The 27,178-nt window shown below is 61.5% G+C and overlaps 6 protein-coding genes across 11 annotated transcripts in view; 3 read left to right on the top strand and 3 right to left on the bottom strand.

The window, feature by feature from the left end:
• The window catches only part of ELL (elongation factor for RNA polymerase II), a 48,846-nt gene extending 44,421 nt beyond the window's left edge, over positions 1 to 4,425 (bottom strand). The window contains exon 1 of the mRNA XM_065652726.1: positions 4,269 to 4,425. Coding sequence (XP_065508798.1) covers positions 4,269 to 4,403 — 135 coding nt within the window. The 5' untranslated portion in view covers positions 4,404 to 4,425. The remainder of the gene's footprint in view (positions 1 to 4,268) is intronic.
• Positions 1 to 17,560, top strand: part of REX1BD (required for excision 1-B domain containing) — a 133,390-nt gene extending 115,830 nt beyond the window's left edge. The window contains exons 1-6 of one of the 4 annotated variants that reach the window (XR_010607679.1): positions 14,793 to 14,823; positions 15,552 to 15,634; positions 16,199 to 16,403; positions 16,488 to 16,576; positions 16,875 to 17,038; positions 17,428 to 17,560. Coding sequence is in view for 2 of the 4 variants with exons in the window: in XM_065652598.1 (XP_065508670.1) it covers positions 14,821 to 14,823; positions 15,552 to 15,634; positions 16,199 to 16,403; positions 16,488 to 16,576; positions 16,875 to 16,947 (453 nt within the window). In the remaining 2 variants the exon portion in view is untranslated. Of the gene's footprint in view, positions 1 to 14,792; positions 14,824 to 15,551; positions 15,635 to 16,198; positions 16,404 to 16,487; positions 16,577 to 16,874; positions 17,385 to 17,427 lie in introns of those variants that run through there. The other 3 variants (XR_010607678.1, XM_065652598.1, XM_065652599.1) reach the window with 3 other exon arrangements.
• FKBP8 (FKBP prolyl isomerase 8) lies at positions 5,528 to 10,870 on the bottom strand. The gene is made up of 9 exons (XM_065652790.1): positions 10,784 to 10,870; positions 10,261 to 10,548; positions 9,921 to 10,090; positions 9,664 to 9,752; positions 9,148 to 9,365; positions 8,901 to 9,073; positions 8,712 to 8,789; positions 6,411 to 6,548; positions 5,528 to 5,888 (listed from the first exon to the last, which is right to left on the bottom strand). Exons 2-9 carry the CDS (start codon positions 10,532 to 10,534, stop codon positions 5,802 to 5,804), a joined length of 1,227 nt encoding a protein of 408 aa, XP_065508862.1. The 5' UTR covers positions 10,535 to 10,548; positions 10,784 to 10,870; the 3' UTR covers positions 5,528 to 5,801.
• Positions 11,216 to 13,111, top strand: KXD1 (KxDL motif containing 1). The gene is made up of 5 exons (XM_065652791.1): positions 11,216 to 11,311; positions 11,610 to 11,710; positions 11,807 to 11,959; positions 12,320 to 12,366; positions 12,686 to 13,111. Exons 2-5 carry the CDS (start codon positions 11,616 to 11,618, stop codon positions 12,919 to 12,921), a joined length of 531 nt encoding a protein of 176 aa, XP_065508863.1. The 5' UTR covers positions 11,216 to 11,311; positions 11,610 to 11,615; the 3' UTR covers positions 12,922 to 13,111.
• On the top strand, positions 13,602 to 14,647 carry UBA52 (ubiquitin A-52 residue ribosomal protein fusion product 1). Of its 2 annotated transcripts, none has more exons than XM_065652521.1 (5): positions 13,602 to 13,683; positions 13,881 to 14,000; positions 14,074 to 14,160; positions 14,281 to 14,383; positions 14,489 to 14,647. In XM_065652521.1, the coding sequence occupies exons 2-5, from the start codon at positions 13,898 to 13,900 to the stop codon at positions 14,580 to 14,582; spliced, it is 387 nt and encodes a 128-aa protein (XP_065508593.1). In that variant the 5' UTR covers positions 13,602 to 13,683; positions 13,881 to 13,897; the 3' UTR covers positions 14,583 to 14,647. The 2 variants fall into 2 exon arrangements, with proteins under 2 accessions (XP_065508593.1, XP_065508592.1); XM_065652520.1 differs by having other exon boundaries at positions 13,662 to 13,753.
• CRLF1 (cytokine receptor like factor 1) lies at positions 17,553 to 25,584 on the bottom strand. Of its 2 annotated transcripts, none has more exons than XM_065652592.1 (8): positions 25,452 to 25,584; positions 21,062 to 21,340; positions 19,723 to 19,852; positions 19,296 to 19,465; positions 18,970 to 19,127; positions 18,719 to 18,887; positions 18,295 to 18,477; positions 17,553 to 18,173 (listed from the first exon to the last, which is right to left on the bottom strand). In XM_065652592.1, exons 1-8 carry the CDS (start codon positions 25,522 to 25,524, stop codon positions 18,157 to 18,159), a joined length of 1,179 nt encoding a protein of 392 aa, XP_065508664.1. In that variant the 5' UTR covers positions 25,525 to 25,584; the 3' UTR covers positions 17,553 to 18,156. The 2 variants fall into 2 exon arrangements, with proteins under 2 accessions (XP_065508664.1, XP_065508663.1); XM_065652591.1 differs by having other exon boundaries at positions 18,299 to 18,477.
• Positions 25,585 to 27,178: the final 1,594 nt, after the last annotated feature.

Below are 27,178 nucleotides of genomic sequence, written 5' to 3'. Positions count from 1 at the left end.
AGTCGAGCAGTTCAGCATGTTCTGCATATCCTGTCCCATTTCTGCTGATCACAGGGGGACGTACATGTACAGCGAGTTTCCTTTCCAGCCAACCTCCTCTGAGATTCATTGAGTCATGTCACCGACTCATGCTCTCGATGTCGTAATAGCTTCAATTTTGACGGGCTACAGCATCAGTGAATTAATAGGACAGGAAAAAACAGGTCACGGGAAAGGAGGAATGATGCAAAAAGCTCTAAGATAATTCAATGAATTTTGATTCGAAAGCTGGATTGTTCTTTCTGCTCCTGACACCTGCAAGCAGCTTTCAATTCCCAGCTCAGCACGAATACGCATTACCCTAAAGACCCTGTAATGACAGCAGGAGCCTTCATTTTGTATTTCGTGCTTTAAACACAGCAAGATGAAGGCATCTACAACAATCTGCTCCAAAACCAAAGCCTGAAAAAGTTCTTTCAATAAGTGGCAACTCCAAGGGGTGGGTTTAACCCTAACCTTTGAGAAAGAACTTCTGTCACGGTCCGTTTAAGCACAGAAGGCATGGGGAAGATGACTTGGGAAGCCACATCTGTCAGACCACGGTTCCAAAACTCAGTTCGGCCCGTAGAGCACAGGGGCAATGTGCTTCGGTTATCTCAGCTTAGCCCCCAATAAATATTTGTGCATCTGCCAAAGTTCACCGGTGAACCAACCAGTGGCTTCAGTTCAAAATACTCCGTGTAGGGGGACAAGGGGAGCAGGAGGCACCGTCCAGTTGCTGCACTGCATGCTGAGCAAAGTGGGGATGCTACGAACCTCTTTACGTCCTCCTAAAATCACAAGGCTTCCAGGCAAGCAAGGCCTAGGGCTGGCACTGAGCTGAGCCTGGCCCCCATCAGCTACGGTTAGGTCAGCGTTTAACCTCCAAATCATAGGAAAAGGTGCGCAACCACAGTCACGCCATTCGTTATCAAAAGACGATCCACCATTCAAGCTCGCCAGCACCGTTCAAGCCACGAAGAGAGTTTTTAAATAAATACATGAAAGTTGGGAAATTCCCAGGTGAGAGTTCCAGGAACAGCCCTAACGCCGTGTACGTGCCATTGGCACCTACACCACGGTAGCGGGAGGAGATGGACCGACAGCCGAGCGACACTTGGGTCTGCCACAGAGCGTTTTAAATCCTGCATTCAGACTTCTACAGACCCAGAAACCCCCACGATGTTGCTAAAAAAACCCCAAAACACGGGTGTGAAAAACAAAGGATGAATGCCACGGACGGAGATGTGTTAGCGAGGATGGATACAACATCTCGATAAAGAATGAAAGAGGAAAATAAGGCAGGTGCATGAGTTGTTACCTTGTACCTCAACATGGGCAGCAAGAAAGCTGGAGGCAGACCAGAAGAGATGTGGAAAAGCTGTGACTTGCCTTTTTTTGGGGGGTGGGAGGCCTAAACAGTGTGTACACACACCCGAAGGGAACACAGCGAACTGCAAGCTAATAGGGAATTAACCTCCTTGGAGAAGCAGGAGTTGTTTTGGGCTGACACACCGGACCGGCTCCATTTCATCAGTGGACAAACTGACTCCGGCAACATTTTCCAGCACTCGGCCTTTGGCTGGGGAGCTCGGTGCCCAGGGTTTCACAACCGCGGGTAAGCTGCTTCGGGGGCAGCAAGTTTCACAAGGAGCAGCTGGGTGACATCTTAAAGTATCCTCTACAAAGCCGGTGTTACTTTTAAGACTCTTATTTCTTTCAGGTGAGCGTACAGGAGAAATAAATCCTTGTAAGGACCATGTGCCCTGTGCCCGGCACCAGCTCCACATTCTCCATACAGGATACAGCAGCAGCTTGCTGAAACACAGAGTTGGGCATCAACATGCTGACACCCAAACGTAATCTTCACCAGAACGCAGACAATTTAGCAGAGACACAAGCGGGATAGACTCGAGAAGACAAATATCTTGTTTCTCCATAGTCCTGCTGCCCGATGCACACATGGTTCGGCTCCCACACCGCGAACGCAACTGCTCTGGCACAAGGGACACTCAAAACAAATGGCAGCTCGCCCGGCTGGGTGATCATTTTTGGATTATGTAATCCCAATACATTATTATTAGACCAAGAACAAACTCCAGCGAGCAACTGAAGACATTACCCGGCCTGTTCTGGCAAAAGGACAAGAGACTTGTCGCAGGAATCGCACCGACGTGCCGTCCCGGTGCATAAAACAGGTCAGACTGCACACATGTCGGACTTCAGGTAACACAAACAACAGTATTGGATTCCAGGCCATTATACATATTACACAACGCTGTCGTCAGTTATACCGCATTTAAAAACCAAACCGAGCAGAAGAAGCCTTAGCAAGTTTTTTCCATTTACCTACTGCAGCCCCAAATTAAATCAGAGCCTGGACTGGACAAACACACGCTCCGAAGGTGTGTTATAAAGTCGCTTCTTGGCATGGCCGTGACCGAGCGTTTCAGAGGAAGCAGAGACGTTCAACAAGCTGGAGAAACTGTTTATAGAACAAATGCAGAATGAGCATATGTGTTTAATAGCCCACTAATTGTTGCGTTATTCACTGTACAAACAAGCGAGCTCTTCTGCCCTTATCCCTTCCTGCCCATTTAATCACCAGTAGCCTTTGACTATTTCTCTTTTGGGTGGCGGTGAAGGAAGCAAAGTTCATTAGTGGCCGTTGGCCACCAAACAATCTAGAGACCAGACTTCATTTAGAAAATAAACATCACTATTCATGTGTGACACGGACTCAGAATAGCTTCCCAAAATATTTAACACAGCTGCCTGTAGTCTTCCTACTCTCCCGACTCTGAAAGAAAAGACTTTCCTAATATATAGAAAAGCATTTATTTGGATTTTTTTTTTTCTTCGGAGAAAAAGCTACTCTGTCTATCCAAGGCACTTATTGCTACTGACTTCTCATAACGCTGATAAACACTCATTAAAATACAAGTTGATAAACCCTGGTACAGTAATTACCTTCGTCCTCACACAGAGCTTGCCCAATTCAGTGATGTGATGTAACCAACACCCCAAATTAAAAATAGTGTTGTGACAACATATGGTTTATCCTACAGAAGCTGGCAGGCAGGACGCTCCTAATGACAAACGGGTTGGGTTCCCAGCTTCCCCAGCTCCCTGGCAAGATGAGGAGACAGATACGCTCGGGATCAGAGGCGGAAAGAAAAGAAAAAAAAAATAAAATTACAATAAAAAGGACAGCTTTTAATCTCCCTCCGGTCCATTCTAAGGACAGATGCCGAGCGTTGCCATTATTCTTTATTTACGTGACTAATAAAGCTCTCTGGATGCATTTCAAGGAAATATCTCGGAAAACACAATCTGGAAATTTCAAATTACAGCCCCAGTCTGAACCTGCCTCCCCCCGCAGGGAGCCGAGCGCCGGATCGGGGCCGGGACGGGGGGGGACACAAGCGGGTGCCCCGGAGGGGGTGGCAGCGGGGAAGGGATCCCCCGTGCGTGATGGCAGCACCGGGGGTGGGACCCCCCCACACCGGGACACGTCCCCGGGATGAGCCCGGCCCCCCCCCGGGCCCTGGGAACCCACGTCACGCACACGGGGGGGGCCGCACCCGCTCACACGGTCACCGCGGGGGGAAGGGGGGACACCGACGTCCCTTGGCCCCCCCACAATCACCCCCCCAGTGTCTCCCAGTCCCCTACCGGAGAGACACCGAGAGCCCTTCCCCCCCTCGGTATCTACCGGGGGGCGGCTCCCCGGTCACCCACCGGGGGGGGGGGACATTGGGGTCCCCCCAACAGCTACGGAGGGGGTTCACTGACACCCCCCGACCCCCCGCAGGCACTTACCGGGGAGTCACGACCACTCCCCGGTCACATACCGGGGGGGCCCCTCAAACACCCCCGGGGGGAACGCGAGGCGTTCCCGGGGCGGGGGGCACAGCCAGAGCCCTCCGGTGTCCCTCAGGCACCCGACGGCGCGATCGCCGCCCGCCCCGGTTCCCTCACGCAGAAGGGGGGGCCGGGAGCCCCCACATCTCCTCAGCCTCCCACCGGGGAGGGCCCCACAGCGGCCGACCCCTCTCCCCACCTCCCCGCCACACACCCGGCAGCGGCAGGACCGGGCCCCCCCCGCCCCGCTCCGTGAGGAGGCCTCTCCCCCCCGCAGCGCCGCCGCTGCCAACCCCGCCGGTGCTGCCCGCGGGGCTCCGGCCAGGGCCTCGTGGCGGCCACCCCCCTCCCGCCGCGGGGCCGTGCCCACCGCCCCACGCCCCTACCTTACAGGCCTGGTAGCTCTCGAAGGCGCGCAGGGCGCTCTCCGTGAGCTTGACGTGGAAGACGGAGACGCGGGTGCCGCGGCCGAGGCGGCCGCAGGACAGCCCGTACCCGCGCTCCGCCTGCAGCGCCGCCATCTTGGGACCGTCTCCCCCTCCGCGCCTGGGCCGCCGGGGCCTCCCGCCGCCGCCACGCCCCCTTATACATTATTCATGAGCTGCCCGGCTGTCGCTCCGCCAACCCCGCCCACCCGGAGAGCCTGTTGCTGGGGCGAGGAGGTGGGCAACGCGCGCTCCCATTGGCCAGGCCACGCCGGCCGCCGCGTCGGATTGGGAGATGGGAGGAGGAGGCGGGGATATGCAAACGAGCGCCGCGGGGCATGGTGGGGAGGGTGGTTTGGTGCAGCCCGCAGCACCCCGCGGAGGGGGCGGCGGGGGCAACCCCGGTCCCCGGGCATAACCCCCGGGCACGGCCTGGGGGGCCTGGTGTCCTCCCCGGGCTGGGCCTGCAGGGTGCGGGCTCCCCCCGCAAGCAGGGGTTGTAGGCGGAGGACTCCCCCCGCCCCAAGCGGGGCCTGGACGCCCCAGGTTCCGCGGGCACCCCAGGGCACAGCTCCGAGCCAATAACTTCGACTGCGGAGGTTGCTCCCTCCCGCCACAGAGCTGTAAAAATTCCCCCTTTGCCCCCAAATTAAGCAGCTCCCGCTGCAGCCACATGCATGTAACAAGAGGGGGGACAGCCCAGAGGAGCACGCCCCCACTCTGGGAATGAAGAAGTCCCGAGCATGAAGGAATTGTCCTTTATTTGGGAAGTTCACAGTCAGTTTGGGGCAGGAGGACAGTGCTACCCCCCCAGCCCGTGAGCAGAGCTGAGACCGGGGCACAGGGACAGCCCCGGGCTGGAAGGAGCTGAGGGCAGAGGGACCCCGAGCGCTGGGACCTGCACGGGACAGCCCGCAGAGGAGGGTTCTTTGGCTTCCTTTGGACATCGCACGCTCTGGGGAAGCGCTGAGGAGGAGAGCGGGTGCCTGTGGGGGGGCTGAGCCCCCAAGGACACGGGGAATCACACTGCACGTGCCCCTGGGCGCATCCGCATCCCTTTGCCGCAGAAACCACCGTGTCCATTCATACCCCCGTGGCTTCCTTCCACGTGCCTCCCCCTCTGCCCTCCGCACCGTGTCGGCAGGACCACGGCGCCCGCCGAGGCTCACCGGGCTGGGGACAACCATGGCGTATTGGTGTGCAGGGGCTCCCGCTCCCCCCGACACGCTCGGGGCTGGGGGCTGAGCCCCCGATTGCAGGGAGGGTGCTGGGGGGTCTCTGCTCTGCCTGCGGCTCCATCCCTGCAGCTGCGCCTAGAGAGATACAGGGGGACGTCGGGAGGGGGATCCGGCGCCTCCGGCAGAGAAAGCATCAGTATTTCTGCAAATGCAAGTCCGTGGGGAGGGGGCGGTGGAGCCCAGAGGAAGCCCCTTGGCAGGAGAGAGGCACGTCCCGGCGCAGGTGCTGTGCCGCGGGGCTGCCCTGCCGCCATCCTTAGTTCCTTGCTGCGATGACCACGGACAAGGCCACGCCGCCCAGCGCGATGGCTGTCGCACCAAAGAGCCACTTCCAGGGGATGGACTAAAGGAGGAGAGACCGGCGAGGTGATGGGATGTGCCCGGTGTGCCACCAGCAGGGACATGCAGCCCTGCCTGTGCTGGCATGGTGCCATGGGGCAGCACCGAGCTCCTGACACGCATCAGAGATAACACAGCCCAAAAATGGCAAGTGCTGCGTCGGCTCTGCCCAGCGCGTGGCCGGTGCGTCCCTCCGCAGGGACAACGTGTGCCGCTGGCAGCCCAGCTGACAGCGCTTTCCACCGGCGGCAGCTGGGAGCAAAGTCCAGAGCCTCCAGCTGGCATCGCCGGCAGACACAGCCGGGAGCACAGCCGCGGCTATCGGCGTGTTACTGGCAAGGCTGCCCCCCAGCTCCCCAACACAGCAACTCTGTGGGTCACATCAGCGTTCCCCCAGCCCAGGAGCAGGACTGTGTCAACCCCCAGGGACCCAGGGGACAATAACACCTCTCTTGTGCCCTCGCCCATGCTCCCCAGCCCAGGGATGACCCCCACCCACTCTGTCACCCCCCCGCAAGGCCCTTACCCAGGGCAGCTTGTCTTTGCACTTCCCCGGGGCGCCGGCAGTGCTGGGATTTCCCAGCATCTTCCTGTACATCTCTGTCTCCATGTTCTTCTGGTCCGCGTGCTTCTTCACCAGCTTGGAGAGCTCAGCGTGGATGGTCTGGGGAGGAGAGCAAGGCGCTGCCGTTATCAGTTATCAGCCTCGCGCTGTCCCCTGGGGTGGGGACAGGGACCGCAGTGCCACCAACAGCAGGTCCCATCCCCCAGGGCCATGCAAGAGCTTTGGGGAACAGCCCAGAAGCAGCTGGTGGGTGATGGCCTGATCCTGCCCCACTCCCCAGCGCCCAGGGGCTGCATCAACACCCAGGGTGGGTGACCCTGGCTCTGAGTGTCCCTCTGTCCTTCCTGGCCACCCAAGCTGCTCCCCATTCCCTGGCAGTGAGGAGCGGAGCCCAGGGCTGATGCCAGACATCGGGAAAAGGATTTTTATCCTTTAATCGAGACGGAAAAGCGTCTGCCTCAGGGACAGACATGCCCAAGCTCTCCCACTGCTCTGTCTGGAAGCAGGCTGGGAAAGCGGCCTCGACTCAGCCTGCGCTGAAGTGGGATTGCAGCAAGACCTGGGAGCGTGTCGGCACCTGCCCAGCTGTGCCGAGCGGCAGCGATGGCTGTGGCTGGAGGGAGCGCGGCAGGAGAAAGCTCCATGTCCTGCGCAGAGCTTGCAGGCTCCCAAAAAGCAGCAAGGAGCACCGGAGAGCCGAGCACGGCACTGCCAGTTGTTCCCCGAGCCCGCAGTGGCAAGGAAGGACATGGCGTTGGTGCAGCTGGCCGGTGCCGCGGCCGTGCTGTGCCCTCTGCTGGGGACACCTCCCTGAAACACCAGCACTCCCACCGGCAACCACATCAGCTCCAGACGACATTGGCTCCCTCGGAGACCGACCACAGCTTCACCAGGTTGTGCCATGCTCAGAAACGCTGCCTCAGTGTGAGACTTTGGATGTCTGGAGGGTGCAAGGCAGCAACGTGCTCACAGACACCCCCAAGCTGGCATGTTGACATAGGACAAACGTTGGCATCTCCTCCTGCTCCCAGAACGTGCATTTCCGAGGGCTCAGAAGGGAACCCAGTTGCTGATGGGCTGTAACAGCTGAAAAGTTCCAACAGCCCCAGAGAACCAGTTTCCTCATCTGAGGCAGGTGGAGCTGAGCATTTCTCGAGTCTTGTTTTCACCACCGGTAGCTGCAGCCCGTGACTCAGCGACGCGTGTTTAACGCTGCCGTCTGGAGCGGCACCGCCACTTCCCTGGGAGTCCCGGCAGCCAGCCGGAGAGGCCGGTAATTTGCTGTACTTGTGGTTTCACTGGTAACGTCACTGCTGGGCATTTTGACTTTTTTTCACCCCTCTCCAATTAAAAGCTTCGTCCAAATGGGCGGCAAGCAGCCACCCCACCAACAGCGACGTGTCAGAGACGCACGGGAGGAGCTGCTCCCAGTGCTGCCTGTGTCGCTTGCGCTGCTCCCTCCCCGCGGCTGCCCACCCTGACTTTGCTGGGAGGGTGGGTGCTCGCAGACCACGAGCTCTGCAGGTGCTGCGAGACCACCGAGCACTTGCTCGTGGTGCCCCACCCTGCACCAGATCACGACACAAATCAGGGTGGAAATCCCAGAAAAAGAGGTGGATAAAACAACAGATCCAGTCAAGGACTAGAGCCTCTGCCTCGACCCCTCGCAGGCAGCACGTCCCTGCCTCTCCCCCCAGTTTGCCCAGGTTCGCTCCTGCCGGGGCCATTTCCTGGCACTGGTTTTTGATTTCTCCCCAGGCTCCAGTCCTGCAGCTGATCATTAACCAACAGGAAATTCCTGACCCAGAGCTTGCCCTGGCCCAGGCGCTGGACCGAGGTCTGGGCTGCTCCCACCGCCCAGTGAATCACACTCCAGGCTGCTGAGCGAGTCTGTGGGGACTCAGCTCTGCTCCACCTCCCGCAGCCACGGCATGAGGTGCTGGAGCCACCCCGGAAAGCTGGGACGCACAGGATTGCTGCAGGAGGGATGGGCTGGCAGGGATTCCTGCCACTGCCAGGACCAAAGGGCAGAGGGAGTCTCGCAACATGGAGATAAGGGACCCACCAGCCCAGCCAAGCTCAGATATTGCACCACAGGGTGCATCGCACCACGGTTTCCCAGGTCCTGGGGGGCTATTTCCAGCCTCCCTTTGTGGGGGAGGCTGGGAACAGCTCTGGGGGGGCTTCTGCCTTCCATGGGGGACACTGAGGAGGGACACAGACAAGAAGAGTGTCCTGCAGCCGCCCACCTGAGCAGCCTACCTTATTTGAAGGCTCCAGCTTCAACGCCGCCTTTAAGATGGGGATGGCGTCTCTGTATTCACCCTGCTGAGCCAGGACCTGGAAAGCAAAATACAGATTGAGCAGGACGGCTGAGGTCTCTCCCTTGTCCCTGCTCTCCGTCATGCTATGGAGAAGGGACAGCAGCGCATGGCGCACGTCCGGCCTCACCTTGCCCTTGCGGAAGAGAGCCTTGATGTTCCCCGGCTGGTGCTCCAGGACAAGATTACAGGACTTGAGAGCTGCCTCGTAATGGTCCAATTTAAGCTGAGACGCTGCCAAGTTGTTGAGACATTTCACCTTCACGTCCAGCAGCTCAGCCTCCTCCTCCGAGCTGAAGTCAACTGCAAAGACCCCAGAGTTGGGTTACAGGGGAAAGGGAGCCCAGGCGGCCCTTGCCCAGGGTGGGAGCAGGTACCTTTTGAGCTGGAGCCGATGACCTTGAGGGCGATGTCGTAGGAGTTGATGGCCAGCACGTAATCTGCCTGCTGGTAGAAGAAGTTGCCGCGCTCCCGCTTGCGGTTGGCCAGCTCTATCTTCTCCTTCCCGCTCAGCAGCTCCAGGTCCGGCGCATCCTGAGCCGCCAGCAGCTCCACCTCCAGGGTGAGGGTTGCATTGGGTGGGACATCAGGGCTCCTGCACAAAGAAGGGGACAAACCCACAGCACCTTTACCACCTCTGCAGGTCCCACCACCCACCAGGCCCCACAGATTTAGGCCCAGAAATCAGGGAAGCTCCCCAGGACAGGGTGTGACGCAGATTTGTTCTCCCCAGGCAGGACATGCTGCTGTTCCCTGCATGTAGCAAGTGAGACGGATCTCCCAGCCCGTGGAAGCTGCGGGTTGCTGGCTGGGCTGTCACCGAGAGCACAGGGGACAGCTTTCACAGCCCTGTTTGGGGCAATTCTGCTCCACCCTGTGCCCTCCCCGCTCACCTGCCCTGAGCGCCATAGCAGTACTTTGCATCTGACACGATCAAAGCCGTCTCCCCCATTTCCAGGAGCTGCACACACAAGTCCAGCGCCTGCAGGGAACAACATCATGGGGACGGAGCATGAACAAAGGCAGACGGGCCACTTCTGATCCGCGAACAGGGACACCACCGACCCCAAACCCTCCCTGCGCTCCCCAAGGCGAGTTCTTGCCCTGCAAGGCAGCGATAAAGGCCAGCAAGCTTTCTCCCAGCCCAGACCTGCAGGACATCGCAGTCCCCCAGCGTGAAAGTGAGGGCTGGGTTCTCCTCCACCACGCTGCCATCCTCCAGCATGGCCTTCAGGCGAATGGTCACGTCCTGGCCCTTGTGAGGACAGGTGTCCACCCCCTGTCCTGGCACCAGCGTCGTCTTCTTCAGCAAGCCGTTCCCTGGGCAAGAAGCCGGAGGCACATCAGCCCATGGCCGGGAGGGAAAAACCTCACTCCCACTGACCCGCTCTGACTCCTGGCCGGCCTTCATGGCACAGGGAACACTGGTGGAGCTGCAGGGAAGCCCGTGAGGCCCCACAAGCCAAGTGCCCTCCTGCCCAGGTTCTCACCCAAAACATCGAGCCACTCCTGGGGGTCCTCAGCTGCTTCCTCCCGGCCCTGCTCCGAGGGCTGGGCATCGTCCCGCGGCAGGGCCGGCGGCCTGCTCATGTCCTCCAGCGGGGGCAGCTCACTCAGGTCCTCCTCCTCCTCTTCTTCCTCTTCCAGGACCTCGAAATCCTCCCCCATGTCCAGCTGAGCGGCGTCAGCCGTCGGCGACAGCTCAGTGCCGGTGCCTGCCTGGCCCGGGGAGCCGCTCCTCGGTTCCTCCCCGCTGGAGGCCATCGCGGCGGAGCAACCTGGAGGCGGGGGGAGGACGTGGGTCAGGCCTGCGCTTACCGGGAGGTGACGCGGCCGCCAGCCCGGGCAGCGCCGGGACCCTCCGGGGAGGATGAGCGGTTCGGGCAGGGGGGACCCCGGCAGCCCCGGGGGAGTGAACGGGCCCCGCGGTGGTGGGGGGGGGACTGGAGTGACGCGGCCCCGGTGCCGGTACCGGGAGGGGCCGCCCCGCGCGCGCCCCCCGCCGCCACGTGCCTTCCCGCCCGCGGGGACCCCACGTCAACGTCACCGTCACCGTCACGCGCCGGGACTCCCCCTAGCAACGGCCGCCGCGCGCCCCGCGCCGCTCCCACCTGGTCCGCGAACCCGCGGTCGCCGGCCCCGCCCCCCCGCTCCTATTGGACAGGCACCGCCCACCGCGCTGACGCCATTGGGTGGCGAGAACGCTCGTCACCGAGGCGCCGGACGGGGCTCGGCGCCGTCTTAAAGGGGCCGCCGCGGGGTGTTGGGGGGACCGGGTGGTGCCCGCCGCTGGGCCATGGCGCGGGGGCGTGTGTGTGCGTTTGTCCGGTGCGCGGCGCGGGGGCCTCGGGACTGGCACCGGCGGGTCCCCTCCGCCGGCCACCACTACTTCCGGCTTGGCGCCGTGACGCAACGGCGCGCTGACGCCACGGGGTCGCGCTCGACGTGACCCCGCACCCGGAAGCGAGGTGCGGCCGCCGGTGCCGCCCTCGGTGCTGCTCCCGCTCCGGTCATGTGAAGCGGCGGGACGGGCTCCCCCAGGTGCGCGGGCACTACCGGCGGGAGGCCCCGGGGTCACCGGGAGGGGCCCAGGCCCGCGTCCCCCCGAGAGGCGCTACCGGGACCGGGAGGCGGCGGGCGGGCGGGGAGACGCCGTTACCGGCGGCGGGAGCGTGTGTGGCGCTCCGGGACCGGCACGGCGGCGGGGAGGGGGGGTGGCTGCGGTACCGGTGGCACGGCAGGGTGGAGGGGACCCCGGTACCGGCGAGGTGTGTGGGGGCGTGTCCCCGGTACCGGGAGGCTCCCGCTCCCCGGCTGAGCCGCCCCCGCCGTCCCGCAGGCCGTGATGGAGCCCACGGCCTCCCAGGTGTTCTGCGGGCGGGTGCTGGGTATGGTCAACGCCGAGGACGTCAATGCCATCATCCTGGCGCAGAAAAACATGTGAGTCCCGGGGGAAACCGGCCCGCGGGGACCCCGTACCGGCACCGGGAGCTTCCTGGGGATCGTTGCCGAGCTCCGTCTGCTTCCCCCTTGCAGGCTGGATCGATTCGAGAAGACCAATGAGATGCTGCTCAACTTCAACAACCTCTCCAGCGTCCGCATGCAGCAGATGAACGAGCGTTTCCTCCACCACACCAAGACGCTGGTGGAGATGAAGAAGGACCTGGACAGCGTGTTCCGCAGGATCCGGTGGGCAACGGGAACGGGGCTGCCGGTGGGGAGGGAGAGGGCGTGGGGAGCGCAGGGCGGCTGGCTGAGGTCTGGGTGGGCCATGGGGGGTCTAAAGTGGGGCACAAGGAGGAGATTTCAGAAGCAAAAATAGTCAGAGAGGGGAAAACGTGCGGCCGAGCGACGCGTGGAGGAGGCGGGAGAGGAGGCAGAGCTTTGAGATTCCTTGATTCTGCTCCAGCCCAAGGGAGAGACGGGCCCAAAATGGGGCTGGGGGGGGGAGCCCCATGGCCCGAGGGACCCCCCCGGGATCCGTTTACGTTGTTCTGTGAATCTTGGCTCCGGATCTTCCCCGCGCTGAGCTCGCTGTCTCCTCCGCAGGACGCTGAAAGGGAAGCTGGCCAAGCAGTACCCGGAGGCGTTCAGCAGTGAGTGGTTCCTTCCCGCGCGCACAATTTCCGTCGCTTCTCTTCCCGCGTGACAAGTCCCTTTATCTCAGAATGCGCGAGGCGGCTCTCGGGTGTCAGGAGAAGCCAATGAGACATCCAGCGCCTGGAAAGCTCCTTGATTAGAATAAATGCGGTTGCAAGAAGTTACAAATGGCCGCTAATTTACGTGGTGTGGGTTTTGTATCGATTACTGGTACAAGCTGACAAAATTCAGAATTAGAGGAGCAAATAATTTGGCCAGGGCGCCTCTGTTGCAGCACCGCAGCGGCAAAGCTAACATTTGCATCTTCCCTTCCAGACATACACGAATCTCCCATCCTCGAAGACGACGACGACTTCGACCCCGTCCCGAAAAGCACCACAACCACCATCGCTACCTCGGAGCAGAGCACGGAGTCCTGCGACACCAGCCCTGACATCATCTCACCCACCACCAGTCAGGATTTTGAGGATTTATCCCAAGGCCAGTACGATTTACCGGCCGTGAATGGACAGAGTCTCACAGACGAAGACATGACCAATGACCTGGACTAAGCACGTGGGTCGGGCACCGCTCCCGGAGGACTTTCTATCCTGTATTTATATTTGTGTGTTTATTTTTTGGGGGGAAGCAAAGGCCGAGAGAAGCGATGGACGCGTGAAGGCCCTTCTGCATCTAAACTGCCACTGTAGTGTAAACCCCGCCACTCGCTTCGGGGTAAATAAGTAAAACGTGGGTTTGAAACGCCTCTTGTCCTTTCTCGTTTGCGTCAGGAGAGCTGCAAAACTCTATCTTCAACGTAGACTTTGATGCTGGTTTGGGGCGGAAGAGCTGTTTTGGGGTTGCGGGTGGTTTTTTTTCTTAAGGAATGCTGTCTTTGAGGTTCACGCGTGTGCCCACGAGTGCTGTCCGTGCTGCTCACGGCCTCTTGCCCACCGCCTTTCCCTTTGGTCCCGGCCTGCTCCATATCGCACCTCGGCCCCTCACACCGTGTTCTTGTGGCCTGTTCCCTCCCCGGCTCTTCACGGTGTCCCGGGGGCTGAGGGGAGGGTGTGATGCCGCAGCCCCGGGCTGTGCGGCAGGGGCTGTGGGGGGACTGCGAGCCCGTTCCTGAGGCCGTGGGGTGGGTTCGAGCCCGTTCCCGGGGCCGCGGGGCCGGTTCTGGGCCCGGTCCCGCCCTGTGGTACCCGAGGCGGGGCGGGCGGCGCATGCGCACTGCGCGGAGAAAGGGGCGGGGCCACGCAGGCGCCGGTTGTGACGTCGCGACGGGCGGGTTCCGGTTCCGGCCGCCCCTTTTCTCAGCAGCGAGGCGGCGGGTGCGTGCGGGCGGTTCCTCCGGCGGGCCCGGGAGCGGGGCCTGGGCTCGGGCCGGGGGCTGATCCACCGGTGGGGGATCGGTCACGGGGAACGCGGGGTCGGGGAACCGCGTCCCGCTGGGCGCGGGCACGGTGGGGGGAGCGGGGGTTTCTCCTCAGGGCCCCGCCGGGGTTGACGTGGCCGCCGCTCTCCACAGACACCCCCGGTGCCAAGATGCAGATCTTCGTGAAGACGCTGACGGGTAAAACCATCACCCTGGAGGTGGAGCCCAACGACACGATCGAGAACGTCAAAGCCAAGATCCAGGATAAAGAAGGTACCGGGGGGAGCGGCGGGGGCGGCCCCGGGCCCGGTCACCGCCCCCCAGCCTGATGGTTTCTGTCCCTCAGGGATCCCCCCTGACCAGCAGCGCTTGATCTTCGCGGGCAAACAGCTGGAGGACGGGCGCACCCTCGCAGACTACAACATCCAGAAAGGTGCCGCAGACGCATCCCTGGATTTTGGGGTGGTGTTTTTTTTTGGGGGGGGGGGGGGTGGGTACCAGCTGCTCCCCAGCAGTGCCTGACCACACCATGCCGCTTGTTTCTCAATTTCAGAGTCCACCCTCCACCTGGTGCTGCGCCTGCGCGGGGGCATCATCGAGCCCTCCCTGCGCCAGCTCGCCCAGAAGTACAACTGTGACAAAATGATCTGTCGCAAGTACGTCCCTGTCCCCACCACCCCCCGCAGTGGGGTGGGGACCCAAACCGCGTCCCCGGTGAGACGGTGACATCCCCCTCACGCTGTGTTTTCCCCCCTCCCCAGGTGCTACGCCCGCCTGCACCCCCGCGCCGTCAACTGCCGCAAGAAGAAGTGCGGCCACACCAACAACCTGCGCCCCAAGAAGAAGCTCAAATAGAGCAGGGCGGCCCCGCCCGTGCCCTGCAGCGCCCTCTCAATAAAGCATCGCAGCGCCCAAAAACATCCCTTTGTGTTGTTGGTTTTTTTTTTCCTCAAATTGGCGCGTTTTTCAATAAAAAACGGGGGGCATGTTGTGGGGGGGCGGCGGCGGTACCGGCCGGTAGCGGCAGGGGGCGGTGGAGCCGCGTTCCGCGCTCCACCCCGTCGGGCCTGCGCCGTCCGACCGGGCCCGGGACATGGTGAGCGGGGCCGGGCGGCCGCGGGGACGGGCTGGGGAAGGGTCTGCCGGCCGGCGTGGTCCTGGGACCGGTCCGGTTCGCGCAAACGTGGCCGGGGGGGGGGACGTGTTCCCCGTACCGTTCCGGTTCGTGCACGCGTGGCCGAGGGGAGGTACCGGTCCCGTTCGTGCATGCGTGGCCCGGGGGGGGTTGTCCCGATACCGTTCCGGTTCTGGGTGAGGGGTCCCGGTACCGGTCCCGTTCGTGCATGCGTGGCCCGGGGACAGGGGGGTCCCGGTACCGTTCCGGTTCTGGGTGAGGGGTCCCGGTACCGGTCCCGTTCGTGCACGCGTGGCCGGGGGTGGGGTTCCGGTACCGTTCCAGTTCTGAGTGAGGGGTCCTGGTACCGGTCCGGTTCGTGCACGCGTGGCCGGGGGATCACGGAGCCCGTTTGTTTTGTGTGCACGTGGCTGGCGGGGGGGCGGTCCCGGTGCCCGGACAGGGGGTCGGGGGGGTTCCGGGCCACGTGTGGGCGTGATTCCCGGGGCCGGTCCGTTCACACGTGGCTGGGGGGGTCCCGGTCCCGGGCTCAGCCCGAGTTCCCCCAGTACCGGCACCGAGGGGGATAACGGGGACTCGAGGCTTTGGCACCGTGGTGAGACCCCCGGGTGACACCGGCTCTGCCTGGAGCCTGTTAACGGGAGCAGAGCCGCCGTCCCGGTGCCAGCGTTGTCCCGTGTCCCCGGCAGACCGGCGAGCCCGTCACCGTGCTGCTGCGGCGGCTGCAGGCGCTGCAGGGCGAGCGCGCCGAGGCGTACCGGCTGCTGGAGGAGTGAGTACCGGCACCAGGGGATGCGGGGCGCACCGGGGCACCTCCCGGGGTCCCCGGTGAGAAACCAAATCCCCCATCCCCGTTTATTTTGGTTTGACATCCTGATGGGAAGAGGCTGCCGGGGCGGCTGATGAGCTGCAGCTGGCAGGGGGGACACCTGTGTCTTATTTTAGCATCCGACAGGAGATGATGGACTTCCCGGGACACGGGCTTGCGACTGAAAAGGAGAATAAACCAAATCCCCCTCCAAAAAAGCAGCTGCCAAGCCTGTCCCGTGCGAGGGGTGAAGCTGCCTGGTCAAGGGGGGCGAGAGCTGCCAAATCTGGGGGTCGGGGGGAAAATTGGAAACTGCTGCTGTAACTGCGAGCGTCATGCTGGAGGCTGTGCTTTTATGCTGTATTTTTGTACCACTTTTTGAGAACTATTGGTCAAGGGTTTGATAGAGAAAGAGAGAGAGAGAGAGAGAGAGATAAACCTCCCTGGTGTTCCACAGTGGGGTGACGAAGGGGACTCAGTCCCCCGGCTGCGTTGATGGTGTCTTCTCCCCCCCAAACCTGTCCCCAGGGGCCACCAGGCGTACCTGAGCAGCGCACCCCACTATGATTTCCCCCGTTACCGGCAGCTGGTCCACGAGATCACCTTGACCTTCAGCGGCATCTCCCGGGAGGTGCTGCGCATCGGCGGGCGCCTGCGGGACGAGCTCGCCCGCCCCGACCTGGCCCAGCACCTCACCCGCCTCCAGGAACGGGAGCAGGAGAAGCTGCAGCTGGTGAGCGCTGGGCTTTGGGGGGGGTGTCCCAGGGCTGTTTTTTGGGGAGGAGGGGTCTCATTTCCTGCCCTGTCCCCCCTGCAGACGGCGCAGCTCCAGCTGGCCCGGCAGCGGGTGCAGGATGAACCCGACGTGGACGCCCATCAGCAGGAGGTGCGGGAGCTCAAGCACAAGTAGGTGGTGGCGCCGCTGCCGTCTCCCCTCCAATTTTGGGATGGCGGCATCTCCCCCTTGCCAAGCTGGGAGCCCCTTCCCCGCCTTTCCCTTCCCTCCAGCCCAGGGGGGCCCCAGATGGTGCCTTCAAAAGCACTTTTCGGCCGCAGCCCCAGGGAGGGTTTGGCGATGCCGCGTGGCCGCGGTCCCCTCGGCCTCCCCGGGCTGAGTGTTTCATAAACAGCGCGGGGAAGGCGAGGCGGCCCAGATAATACACTCCATATGGGCTTTATTTATAGTTTCCATCCGCTCTCGTAGGCTAATTAAAACCATTGAGGCAATCAGCGAAATTCTCCAGGACCTCAAGTACGATTCGGAAGAAGTTGAGTGATGGGTGTCCCCGTGGGAACGGCTGGAGGGGCCGGCGGGTGGAACGGGGGCCCCGCTTGTCCCCCCGGCCCACCCCACGCTACCTCGGCAAGGTGGGCACCTTCCCCCCGACCCCTTCTCTTGGCTGTGGGCTGGGAGGGGTGCAGAACACCCCCCCGGGAGCAGTGGGGTCCCCCCAAATCTTGAGCATCCATCAGCGGAGGGGTCCAATGTGGGGCTGGTTCCCCCTCCCCAGCTCTGCCGGGGCTTTTCCCAAGGAAAACCTGCACCCGTGGAGCCAAGGGGCCGCCTTGCTTTGAAACCCCACCCTCATTGGGATGGGCACAGCCTTTGCTGCCGGCTGGACCCCCCAAACCCACCTCCCCGGCCCCACACCAGCTCTGGCACCCCCCAAGTGCCCTTTCTCCGGTCACCCCACAATAAACCCGTCCCCACGGAGCTGGCTCGAGTTGTGCGATCTAAAAGGTTTGTCCCCACCCAGTGCCACCCCGTCCCCCTTGGCTGGGTCCCCCAGGAGGGGGTGACGAGCGACACGGGTCCCGTTTGGCTGCCCGCTGCATCCCCGTCCCCGCGCGCTGCTGCCGCTCCGCTGACGCACACCCCGGGGGGGTTTCAGAGGTTTATTGGCATTAAGCTTAAATCTGTTCCTAATTGACTGAAATGGAACCAAAATAAGGCTGGTTTGAATCAAAATTGGAGCAGGCACTGGGGGCAAACCCCAGCAGCCTCAAACCAGCCCGCTTGGCTCCCCGGGGACGGACCCCCCCACCGCGCGCTCGCACGTGGCTCCCCAGGGAGAAAAACCAGCCAAAACTGCTTCCCGGGGGGGGCTGCGCCGAGAGGGGGGGACACCTGGGAAGCCCCCGCCGCCCCTTTCATCCCAGAGGCTGCTCCGGCTGGTGGGGAAGGAACAAAACCTCCGTGCCCCCCACAGCCGGGTGACGCTGGGGGGTCCCCTCGGTGCCGTGGGGCGCGAGCGGCGTGGCGGGGGGCTGCGGTGCCGCGGGGCCAGCGGCACGGGATGGGCTCCCAGGGCTGGCCCCCCCCGCCTCACGCCATCCCGTGTCCCGGGGGGGCCGCGGGGCCGCGCTTCGCCCCACCCGCCTTCCTGCTCCGCGCCGGCGGGGCCGGGGTGGGCGCGGGTGGTCCCGGGTGGGCGCCGGGCGCCCCGTGTCGTGCCGCTGGCGCTGGGTCCCCCGGGGGCTACAACTTATCGCCGGGAAGAACCTGCAGAGAGGAGCAGAGCCCCGCGTCGCCGCCGGCCGCGGTGTCACCCCGTGTCCCCCCCACCAGCATCCCCAGGGTCACCCCCCCATCCCGGAGAAAAGAAGTGCGAAAGGCTCCTTACCTACCTGGTTGCGTGTTTTGTGCGATTTCTGCAGCCACGCGCGCCACTGGTCGTAGAGCTTGATGCCGAGGTTGGAGCAGCCGTAGGCGTGTTTCTTCACCCACCCGAAAAACTGCTTCAGCTCCCGCCGCAGCGTCGTGTTTTGCTCCCCACCCTTGGGGTCGCAGCCCCCTGCCGCTCGCTCTGCGGGGACAACGGGGTCAGTGCCATGGGGAGGGGGGACACGGCTCAACCCCCCCATCGCCACCGCGCTGTAAATAATGGTGGGCGAGAGGAAAACGAGCGGATTTTTGGCTTCCTGCTGGGAAAGCCGAGCTCGGAATTGGCTCCTTTGCAAGAAATCCAGGTGCTGGGCACAGAGCGGGGACGGGACCCCCCCCGCACATCCCGTTTGCGCAGGGGAGGGGCGCACAGCGGCACTCACCGCTGCGCGGGGTGGAGGCGGCCGTGGGGTTGCTCCAGTCGCTCCAGATCCCGGCTTTTTTGGAGCCGTAGATGCCGAAGGGATTACAGCGCACCTGGACGAAGTAGACGGTGCCGGGACGGAGCCCGGCCAGGCGGCAGGAGGTCTGGTTGCCCACGTCATCCACCACCTGGGGAGGGAGGAGAGGGCAGCGCTGGCACCGTCGGGCATCCCGTGACGTCCTGTGACATCCACGGGTGACAACGACCCACCTTCCACTCCGAGCTGTCCTCCACCCGGTACTGGATCTGGTACTTGGCTTGGAAGAGGAAATCTTTGAGGGCTGGGGGTGAGCTCCAGCGCACGCTCAGCTGGTCCTCCAGGTCCCCCACCCGGCTGACGTGCACGTCGGACGGCGGGTCGGTGGTGACTGCGGGGACAGGGTTAAAAAGCTGCAAACGCCAAAGAAAAATCTCGGGGGAGGGAAAAACAGCCTAATTGGATTAGGAGCGATTCTGCTCACGTATCACCCGTTCCCTGCACCGCGCCGCGTGAAATGTCACCGGCACAGTGGTGACGTCAGGACAGCATCGCTCACCCACGTCGAGGATGTCCAACATGACGACGTCGGAGACGGCCACCCCCAGCCGGTTGGACGCCTCCACCCAGATCTCGTAGGGCGTGAAGAGCGCCAGGTCCTTGGGGATGTGGCAGGAGTAGGGCCCGGCCGTGTGGTACTCCTGGCACGTGTTGTCCCGGCCGTACCACCTGCGGACGGGCGCCGAGTGCCGGGCACGATCCAGCCGAGGATGCTCACCCATCCCCGCAGGAAACGGGGAACCGGCGGCTCGTTTATCCGCCGCTCAACACCACCGGTATCAAACTGGTGAGGTGTTGGGTCACTGGTTCTCACCCTCCTTGGCTGAGACCCACGGAAACTCATCACAGTCCCCGTTACCCCCTGTCCTGTGAGCCTTTAAATCCCATTTTTTAAAAGAATAACGGGAGTTACGGCGAGCACCCACCTGAGCTTGTACTTGAGGGTGTAGTTGGTGTGCAGGAACGTCTCCCCTTCCGTCCCCGGCGCCCACGTGCAGGTGAGGTCCTTCATGTTTTTGGACCAGCAAGTGATGTTGACTGGTTTTTCTGGGGGTACTGGGAAAGAAAAAATATAAAATAAGAGGGGGATGAAATGGCAGAGCAGTGAAATGCAGCCTGTGGTCACAACCTTGGTCCCCAGGTCTCTGTGCCATGGGTGCAAATGTGCTTGCTGGGGGGGTTTAAGCTCCTGCCTGTCCCTGCCTGCACCCCGCTCCGCCTGCACCCAGCCCTGCCTGCACCCAGCCCTGCCTGCACCCCGCTCTGCCTGCACCCCGCTCTGCCTGCACCCAGCCCTGCCTGCACCCCGCTCCGCCTGCACCCCGCCCTGCCTGCACCCAGCCCTGCCTGCACCCCGCTCTGCCTGCACCCCGCTCTGCCTGCACCCCGCTCTGCCTGCACCCAGCCCTGCCTGCACCCCGCCCTGCCTGCACCCAGCCCTGCCTGCACCCAGCCCTGCCTGCACCCAGCCCTGCCTGCACCCCGCTCCGCCTGCACCCAGCCCTGCCTGCACCCCGCTCCGCCTGCACCCAGCCCTGCCTGCACCCCGCTCCGCCTGCACCCCGCTCCGCCTGCACCCCGCTCCGCCTGCACCCCGCTCTGCCTGCACCCCACTCTGCCTGCACCCCACTCTGCCTGCACCCCGCTCCGCCTGCACCCAGCCCTGCCTGCACCCCGCTCCACCTGCACCCAGCCCTGCCTGCACCCCGCTCTGCCTGCACCCCACTCTGCCTGCACCCCGCTCCGCCTGCACCCCGCCCTGCCTGCACCCCGCTCTGCCTGCACCCCGCTCTGCCTGCACCCCGCTCCGCCTGCACCCCGCTCCAGAGCTGTTTTCTTTCAGCAACAGCAACCCAAAAAAACAAATCCAAGCTGCGTTCCCAGCTAAGCCTCTGTATTCCTGGGATGTAGCATCGTCCCTAAAATAGCCCGAGATAAAAATCTTACGGTTATTGATTCGGACAAGCGTAATTTTATGGAGGCTTTGCCAAAAAACAGCCTTTTTCTGCCGCGCGCTCCTGCGAGCCGGGACGCGAAACCGCGGGGAGGAGGTGGAAAAAAACATAAAAAAATAACATAAACGAGCAGCCGCCAGCGAAGCGTTGCGAGCCCACGGCACGTTTTTTGGCAAGACCCGCGGCGTTAATCCCCGCGGGGATCCCCCCCAAAATCCTAAATCCTGCCATCCCCGAAAACGGCCAAAGCGGCGGCGGGGCCGGGGTGGGGGCGGAATCCGAGCCGGCACGTGCGGCCGCACCGACGTACGTCCAACGTAAAGGCAGGAGCCGGCCAGGATGCCGCCGTCTCTGCTGTGACACACCAGGTTGTCCCCAGACTGCTGCTTGGAGCCGTTGAGGCGGGCGAGGGACACGCCGAGGGTGCTGGGGCCCAGGGCGCTGTACGAGGCCGCGGGCAAGCGCCGCCCGTTCAGGGTCCAGTACAGGTCCTGGGCGCGCAGGTGGAAGTCGGGGCTGACCGTGCACGTGGCCACCAGCGAGGAGCCGATCAGCAGGGTGGGGTCTTGGGGGGAGATCACGGCGGGGTCTGCAGCCGGGGAAACAAAAAGGGGGGGAGAACTTAAAAAAAAAATTATGTATACCTATTTTTTCTATCTTTAAATCCACTTTCTGTCTCCTTTTCCTCTACTTAAATCCACTTTCTGTCTCCTTTTCTCACTTAAATCCACTTTCTGTCTCCTTTTTCTCTGTTTAAATCCACTTTCTGTCTCCTTTTCCTACTTAAATCCACTTTCTGTCTCCTTTTTCTACTTAAATCCACTTTCTGTCTCCTTTTCCTACTTAAATCCACTTTCTGTCTCCTTTTTCTCTATTTAAATCCGCTTTCTGTCTCCTTTTTCTCTATTTAAATCCACTTTCTGTCTCCTTTTTCTCTATTTAAATCCACTTTCTGTCTCCTTTTTCTCTATCTAAATCTATTTTAAACCTCCTCATCCTAGATTTAAATCTATTTTAAACCTCTTTCTATAATCAGATATATATTCTATTTTTTCTATATCCAAATGTTTTATAGCCACTTTTATTAACTATATTTTGTGTCTGTTTTTCTCCATGTCTAAATATATTTTATAGCCATCTTTCTATATTAACTGTATTTTATGTCTTTTTTTCTATATCTAAATATATTTTATAGCCATTTTTCTGTATTTAACTATATAGCCATTATCTGTATTTAACTATATTTTATATCCGTATCTTCCCTATTTAACTGTATTTTATAGCCATTTTTCTATATTTAGCCTTATTTTATATCGGTTTTTTTCTATATTTAAATATATTTTATATCTAAATATCTGTGTATCTGTATCACAGGAGCTCAGGAGGCGCTGGGGGCTCCTCGGTTGAACCAGGCGGGGGGTTCAAGAGCCTTTGGGGGGGGTCTCAGTGACAATGGGGGGGGGTCTCAGCAACACTGTGCTTTTACCAGGGCCGGCTTGTGGCTTTGCAAATTTTGCACAATAAAAAGATTTCAAAAGCAACTATGGAAAGTTTGGGGGTATCTCCCCCACTGCCCCATCGGCGACACCAACGAGCCCAACGCTTCCCGGCACCGACCGCGCCGCCGATCCAACCGTGCGCCCCCAGTTCTGCCAAAACCCATCGCTGGGCCCCCCCCGTGATGGGAACCCGCTCCCCGCGCCGCTTTATTCCAAGGGCCCCCCGGCCCCGCTGTGGGTTTTTCTGTGTCCGTCAGCCTTATCGGCTCCGTCCGCACGCGCCGGCTAATTTCCCAAATTACCTCCCGGAAAGTGCCGCGACCTCCTCTCCCCTCCGACCCCTCTCAGCTTTCAGCGCCCACCTCCGCTCCGGCTCCCACCCTGGCGTAATTAATCCTCCAAACCCCTCGTTACCCGGGGGAAGATCTTAATTAGCGGTGGCTGCTGCCGCTTGGGGGATGCTCATGGGGTAAAAGCATCCGGGTGCGGAAGCGTCTGGGACACATTGGGACCCCGAGCATCCCTGGGTGACGACGCGGATCCATCCCCCCCCAAGCCAAAAATCAAACCCGTACCCACGGGGGGGTTCAGCCTCCGCTCACCCCATCATCCAGCAAGGCCTCCCCAAAAACCTTCACCCCACTGCACCCCCCCAGCGTCCGCTGCCGTGAGCCGATACCCGACCCGGCGCTCCGGGCCCTAATTCTCCTAAATCTTAATCTAAACAGCACCAGAAACACACACGAGTGCCGTAAAACAGACATTTCCCGTCCTCCGAGCGGGACCCTCTGAAGGGGCCAATTTGATATATTTTTATTATTTTTATTATTTTTTTTTAATTTCTTCCTGCGATTTTTTCCCCCTCCTCAGAGCAGGAGCCTCTGGAGGGGCGAATTTTATTTTATTTTTTTCCTTGCAATTTTTTTTCCTCCCCTCTCTGCAGACGCAACGCCGAACATGTGTTTTAAAAGGGAAAAGTGTGAAGTTTTCAGATTGGAGAGGAAAGGGCCGGAGAGACGCAGGCAGCCTGTGGAATGTGCAAGTTGCAACGAAAATACCTGCTCGGGGGTTTTATGGCTTTCCTATTTAAAAAAAAAACGCTGATCAGGTGCTAAGTAATGCTATAAAGTAAAACCACATTTCCAAGGTGTCGGGAACGTTTATGCTTTTCTTCCGAAGGGCCGGATTTCATTTTATTTTTATATCAGCGTTTTAAGGGGCTGGGAAAGAAAAGAAAAAACCTTCCGATAAGTGTCAGAGATCGCGCGGTTAAAAAAGATTTATTAAGATGTGCAGAGGGTTAAGGAAAAAATAATATAAATAATTGACCTGAAGAACAAAAGGAAATTTGGGCAGCTCTGAATTATGCAAGAAAAATAAATTTTTTAAAAAAATATATACATTTAGAGCTCTTCTAAAGCTCAAGCAACAAGGTTTGCAGGCAGACACAATGCCCAAAATCGCTTTATTTCTCCTTTTGACTATTATTTTTTTTTTAGATCTTTTTCCCTTTCTCTTCCCCAAGTGGCATTTCTGGTGCCCATCCCTCGGCTCGAGGAGGGATTTATAAAAAGCCCAGGCATTCCAGCCAGCGCGACCGAGCTGAACCGAGGGGAAACATTCGCTCTCTAAAAGGAGATTTGGCTTCGCCTTCCCCCAGCGCCGCACGTCGAGGGGCCGTGGGGTGAGAGCTCCCCCCACCCGACCCCGATGCGGGGAGAAAAATGGGGGTCTCAGGGGTGGGAAATGGGCTGCGAGTGGCACCGGGTGCCCCCAAACCGCAGTGCGCCAAAAGGAGACTCTTGTTAACGGCTCCTCAAGGGACTTTTGGAGCATTTTTCCTCCCCTTTCCACTGCTTCTGCAATTCCTGCCCCAATTATTGCCCTGGGGTACATCCCCGCTAACGACACCAATGGGTCAGGGGGTACAAGAGCCCGGTGGTCGGGACCCGGTGGCATCGGCGGTGCTGGGGACACGGGAGGTGCCAAGCGGCGGCTTTTTGTTGGCGGGAGCCGCCGAGGCGTCGGAGCGAACATCCATGGATCGCCCTGAGAAATTCCCATCGTCGGGAGGAAGCCAAACTTCCTGCGGCGGGGAGCGGGGTCTCAACTCCCCTTCGCTTGGGCCAGGGGGGAAAGGGATGAGGTGCCGGGTGGGACAAAGGCTAATTGGGTTGAGGGCTCTGCGGGGTTGGGGGGGACCCTCCCATGTCCCCCCCCAGCAATGGGGGATCTTGATCCCCCAGGGGCTGAGCCCACAGGTGGCACCTCCCGGACCTGCCACCGCCGGGTGGGGCCCCCCAAATGAGCATCATTGTGAAGCCCCCCCAAGGAGGATTTTTTTTTTTTTTTTTTCTTGGAGGTGGGGGGTAAAATTCATTGTTCTCTGTGGGGGAGGGAGCTCCCTGTTGTTCTGGGTGGGGAAAAGGGGGATTCATTGTTCTCTGGGATGGAGGGGAGGCACGGCTCTCCGGGGTAAAGGGGGGGTCCCCGTTGTTTTTAGCAGGAGGGGGGGGGGCTCAGAGGCTCGGGGGGGGGCAAAGGGGGCTCATGGCTCCCGGGGGTGGGAGGGGTCGGTTGGGGAAGGGGTTCGCTATTGTTCTCTGGACAGAGGACGGGGGTTTCCATTGTCCTGGGTGGGGAATGGAGCCGCATTGTTCGCCGGGAGGGGGTTCTGCGGGGCTGGGGGGGCAAGGGGGGGCCCCACCCTTCTCGGGTAGGGGGGGGTCCCTTCTCCTCTATGGGGACAGAGCGCACTCGCTGCTCCCAGGGGAGGAGGGGGGTCCCCGCTGCTCTCGGGGATGGGGGAAACAAAAAAAAGTTTCCTCTATTGTTCTCTGCGGGGAGAGGGGGGGGTCCCGGCTGGGCTGCGGGGACAGGGAGGGAGGGGGGTCCCGCCTGCCTGCCGGGGGGAGATGGGGGGTCCCGGCTGCCCTTGGCGGGGGGGGCCCTGGTTTCCTGCAACGCGCAGCCCCAAGGTGCGCCCGCCGATGCCCCCGCCGCTCCTGGGGCCGCTCCGCATCTCCGGGGGGTGGCGGGGAGACACAGACACCGCCCGGCCCGGCCCGGAGTGAACGGCGGAATCCCCGGGGAGGGGGATCCGCGCAGCGCCCGCCCCGGCCCCGACGGGACCCCCCGGCTCGCCCCCCTCACTTCCCCGCTCCCACCTTGCGGGAGCCGCCCGGTGCTCCCGGTACTCACAGGCGAGCGGCTCGGCACGGAGGAGGCGGATGCAGAGCAGGAGCACCGGGAGGAGCAGCGGTAAGGGCGGCATGGCCGGCTCCGGTGCCCGTCGGTGCCCGGGGCGGCGGAGCGCACCGGCACGTCCGGGGAAGTCCCGAGCAAGTCTGAGCAACCCCCCGGTTACCAAAGCCCTAAATGCCGCCCTGGCCCCGCCCCGCCCGGGCCCGGACCCGCCCCCGGGGGGGCAGAAAGGCACCGACCCCGGGGCCCCGCCACCGCGCTCCGCTCCCGGTTCCCGACACGCGGTGCCCGCCCGGCCGCGCCCGGTGCTGCCGCGGGATGCTGCGCCCCCCGGTGCCCCCGGGGCCGGTGTCCCGCTGCCCCCGGCCCCGCGGTAGGTGAGGAAGAGCCGCCCCGGGGCCGCCTTCCCACGGTGACTCATGCGCGGCCGCCACGGACCCTCCCGCGGCCCCGGGGCCGCTCCCGGGGCTGCACCCGCCGCCCAGCCGGTCCCTCCGGGTCCTGCCGCCCCCCGCAGAAGTGGCTTTAGGAAACCGAAATCCCCCTCCTTTTTTTTTATTTATTTTTTTTTTTTCTGGTGAGGGGTCAAAATGGGTATATCTTCCCATAAACCCCGATGTTTTCTATCGAACCCAACATCTTTGTTTTTCACAAAAAAACCAAAACAAAACCAAAAAGGTGGGAAAAAAGCCCCCCGTGGCTTCACACCCCCGCTGGGGTGGGGCTGTGGTTGTCCCCCGGGGCAGCCTGGCAGCGGTGGCGTGTCCGGTTGTGCCACCGGCACCACGGCGAAGCCATCTGCCCATGTGCCTCCTCCTGTCCCCCTGCCCAGGATTTGGTGGCACCAAGAGCTTTGCAGACCCCCAGGCAGGTGGCAGAGCCCTGGGACAGCAGGTTCCAGCTGTGACAAGGCCACCGTCCCCAAGCATGGGTTGGGATGGGAGCCCTGAAGCTGTGGGACCGCGGCCGCGGTTGGGGTTTGCGGGTGACTCTGGGGGCTCAGAGCTGGGGAGGGACATTCCCAGCCCATGGGGACATTGTCTGGTGGCCTTCCCTTGTCCCTTTGCTCCCTGTCCCAGCTCCCTGCATCCCCTGGGCTACGAGGACAGGGACGTCGCTCCCTGCAGGGGATGGAGAGTGGGGAGACAGAGCCAGGGTGGCGGGGGACACCTCGGTGACCCAGGATGCCCCTCCCAAAGGGGTGACACCGTGAGTCAGCCCCTGCCCCAAAGCACCCAGGGGGAATCTGAGTCCTGTGGCCATGTGGGGACAGTGGGGACACTGCGTGGGAGTCAGCGCGGGGCTCAGAGGTGTTGGCACCAGCCGAAGGGACCGCACAGATTAAAAACCTAATAAAAAAAGAGGGCGGGAGAGAGACAAAACAATGCCTTTTCCCATCGTCCTGTTTTTTGGAAGCTTCTGAACTGTTTTTGTTGAAATTTCCCAAAAATGTCAGGCTCCGGGAGCCACCCAGCCTGAGAAACTTCAGCCCCAGTGTCCACAGTCTGGCTGAGTGAATCACGGCCCCCCCGGGGCTGGCGGCCGCCCCCGCTCCCAACCCACCGCCCGCATCCCCCCGGAGCCCCCCCGGGCTGGGAGCCAGTGCTGGGTGCTGGGGGGCGGGAGGAGGCGAAATCACCCCCCCTGGAGCTGGGGACCAGCAGCTGCCCACCTGCGTGGGGGGGGTGACACCCCTCCCGTCACCAGCAGAGGCGACATCATCA

The sequence above is a fragment of the Caloenas nicobarica genome, chromosome 27 (assembly GCF_036013445.1).
Source record: "Caloenas nicobarica isolate bCalNic1 chromosome 27, bCalNic1.hap1, whole genome shotgun sequence".
NCBI lineage: Eukaryota > Metazoa > Chordata > Aves > Columbiformes > Columbidae > Caloenas > Caloenas nicobarica.
The sequence above is the reverse complement of the archived record's forward strand: the minus strand, read 5'-3'. Positions and strand labels throughout refer to the sequence as shown.

Bases quoted from the DNA above. Each gene is read 5' to 3' on its own strand.
- FKBP8 (XM_065652790.1), bottom strand. From the start codon at position 10,534: ATGGCCTCCAGCGGGGAGGAACCGAGGAGCGGCTCCCCGGGCCAGGCA. The intron at 9,366-9,663 runs GTGAGCGGGGAG...TTCTTTGTGCAG, and splicing joins TGCTATGGCGCTCAGGGCAG to GAGCCCTGATGTCCCACCCA. The intron at 5,889-6,410 runs GTAAGGGCCTTG...CTCCTCCTTTAG, and splicing joins GCAAAGACAAGCTGCCCTGG to TCCATCCCCTGGAAGTGGCT.
- KXD1 (XM_065652791.1), top strand. From the start codon at position 11,616: ATGGAGCCCACGGCCTCCCAGGTGTTCTGCGGGCGGGTGCTGGGTATG. The intron at 11,960-12,319 runs GTGGGCAACGGG...TCTCCTCCGCAG, and splicing joins AGCGTGTTCCGCAGGATCCG to GACGCTGAAAGGGAAGCTGG. The intron at 12,367-12,685 runs GTGAGTGGTTCC...CTTCCCTTCCAG, and splicing joins GTACCCGGAGGCGTTCAGCA to ACATACACGAATCTCCCATC.
- UBA52 (XM_065652521.1), top strand. From the start codon at position 13,898: ATGCAGATCTTCGTGAAGACGCTGACGGGTAAAACCATCACCCTGGAG. The intron at 14,161-14,280 runs GTGCCGCAGACG...TCTCAATTTCAG, and splicing joins AGACTACAACATCCAGAAAG to AGTCCACCCTCCACCTGGTG. The intron at 14,384-14,488 runs GTACGTCCCTGT...CCCCCTCCCCAG, and splicing joins GACAAAATGATCTGTCGCAA to GTGCTACGCCCGCCTGCACC.
- CRLF1 (XM_065652591.1), bottom strand. From the start codon at position 25,524: ATGCCGCCCTTACCGCTGCTCCTCCCGGTGCTCCTGCTCTGCATCCGC. The intron at 19,466-19,722 runs GTGGGTGCTCGC...GCCCGTCCGCAG, and splicing joins ACCCTCAAGTACAAGCTCAG to GTGGTACGGCCGGGACAACA. The intron at 18,888-18,969 runs GTGGGTCGTTGT...CTCCCTCCCCAG, and splicing joins AGGACAGCTCGGAGTGGAAG to GTGGTGGATGACGTGGGCAA.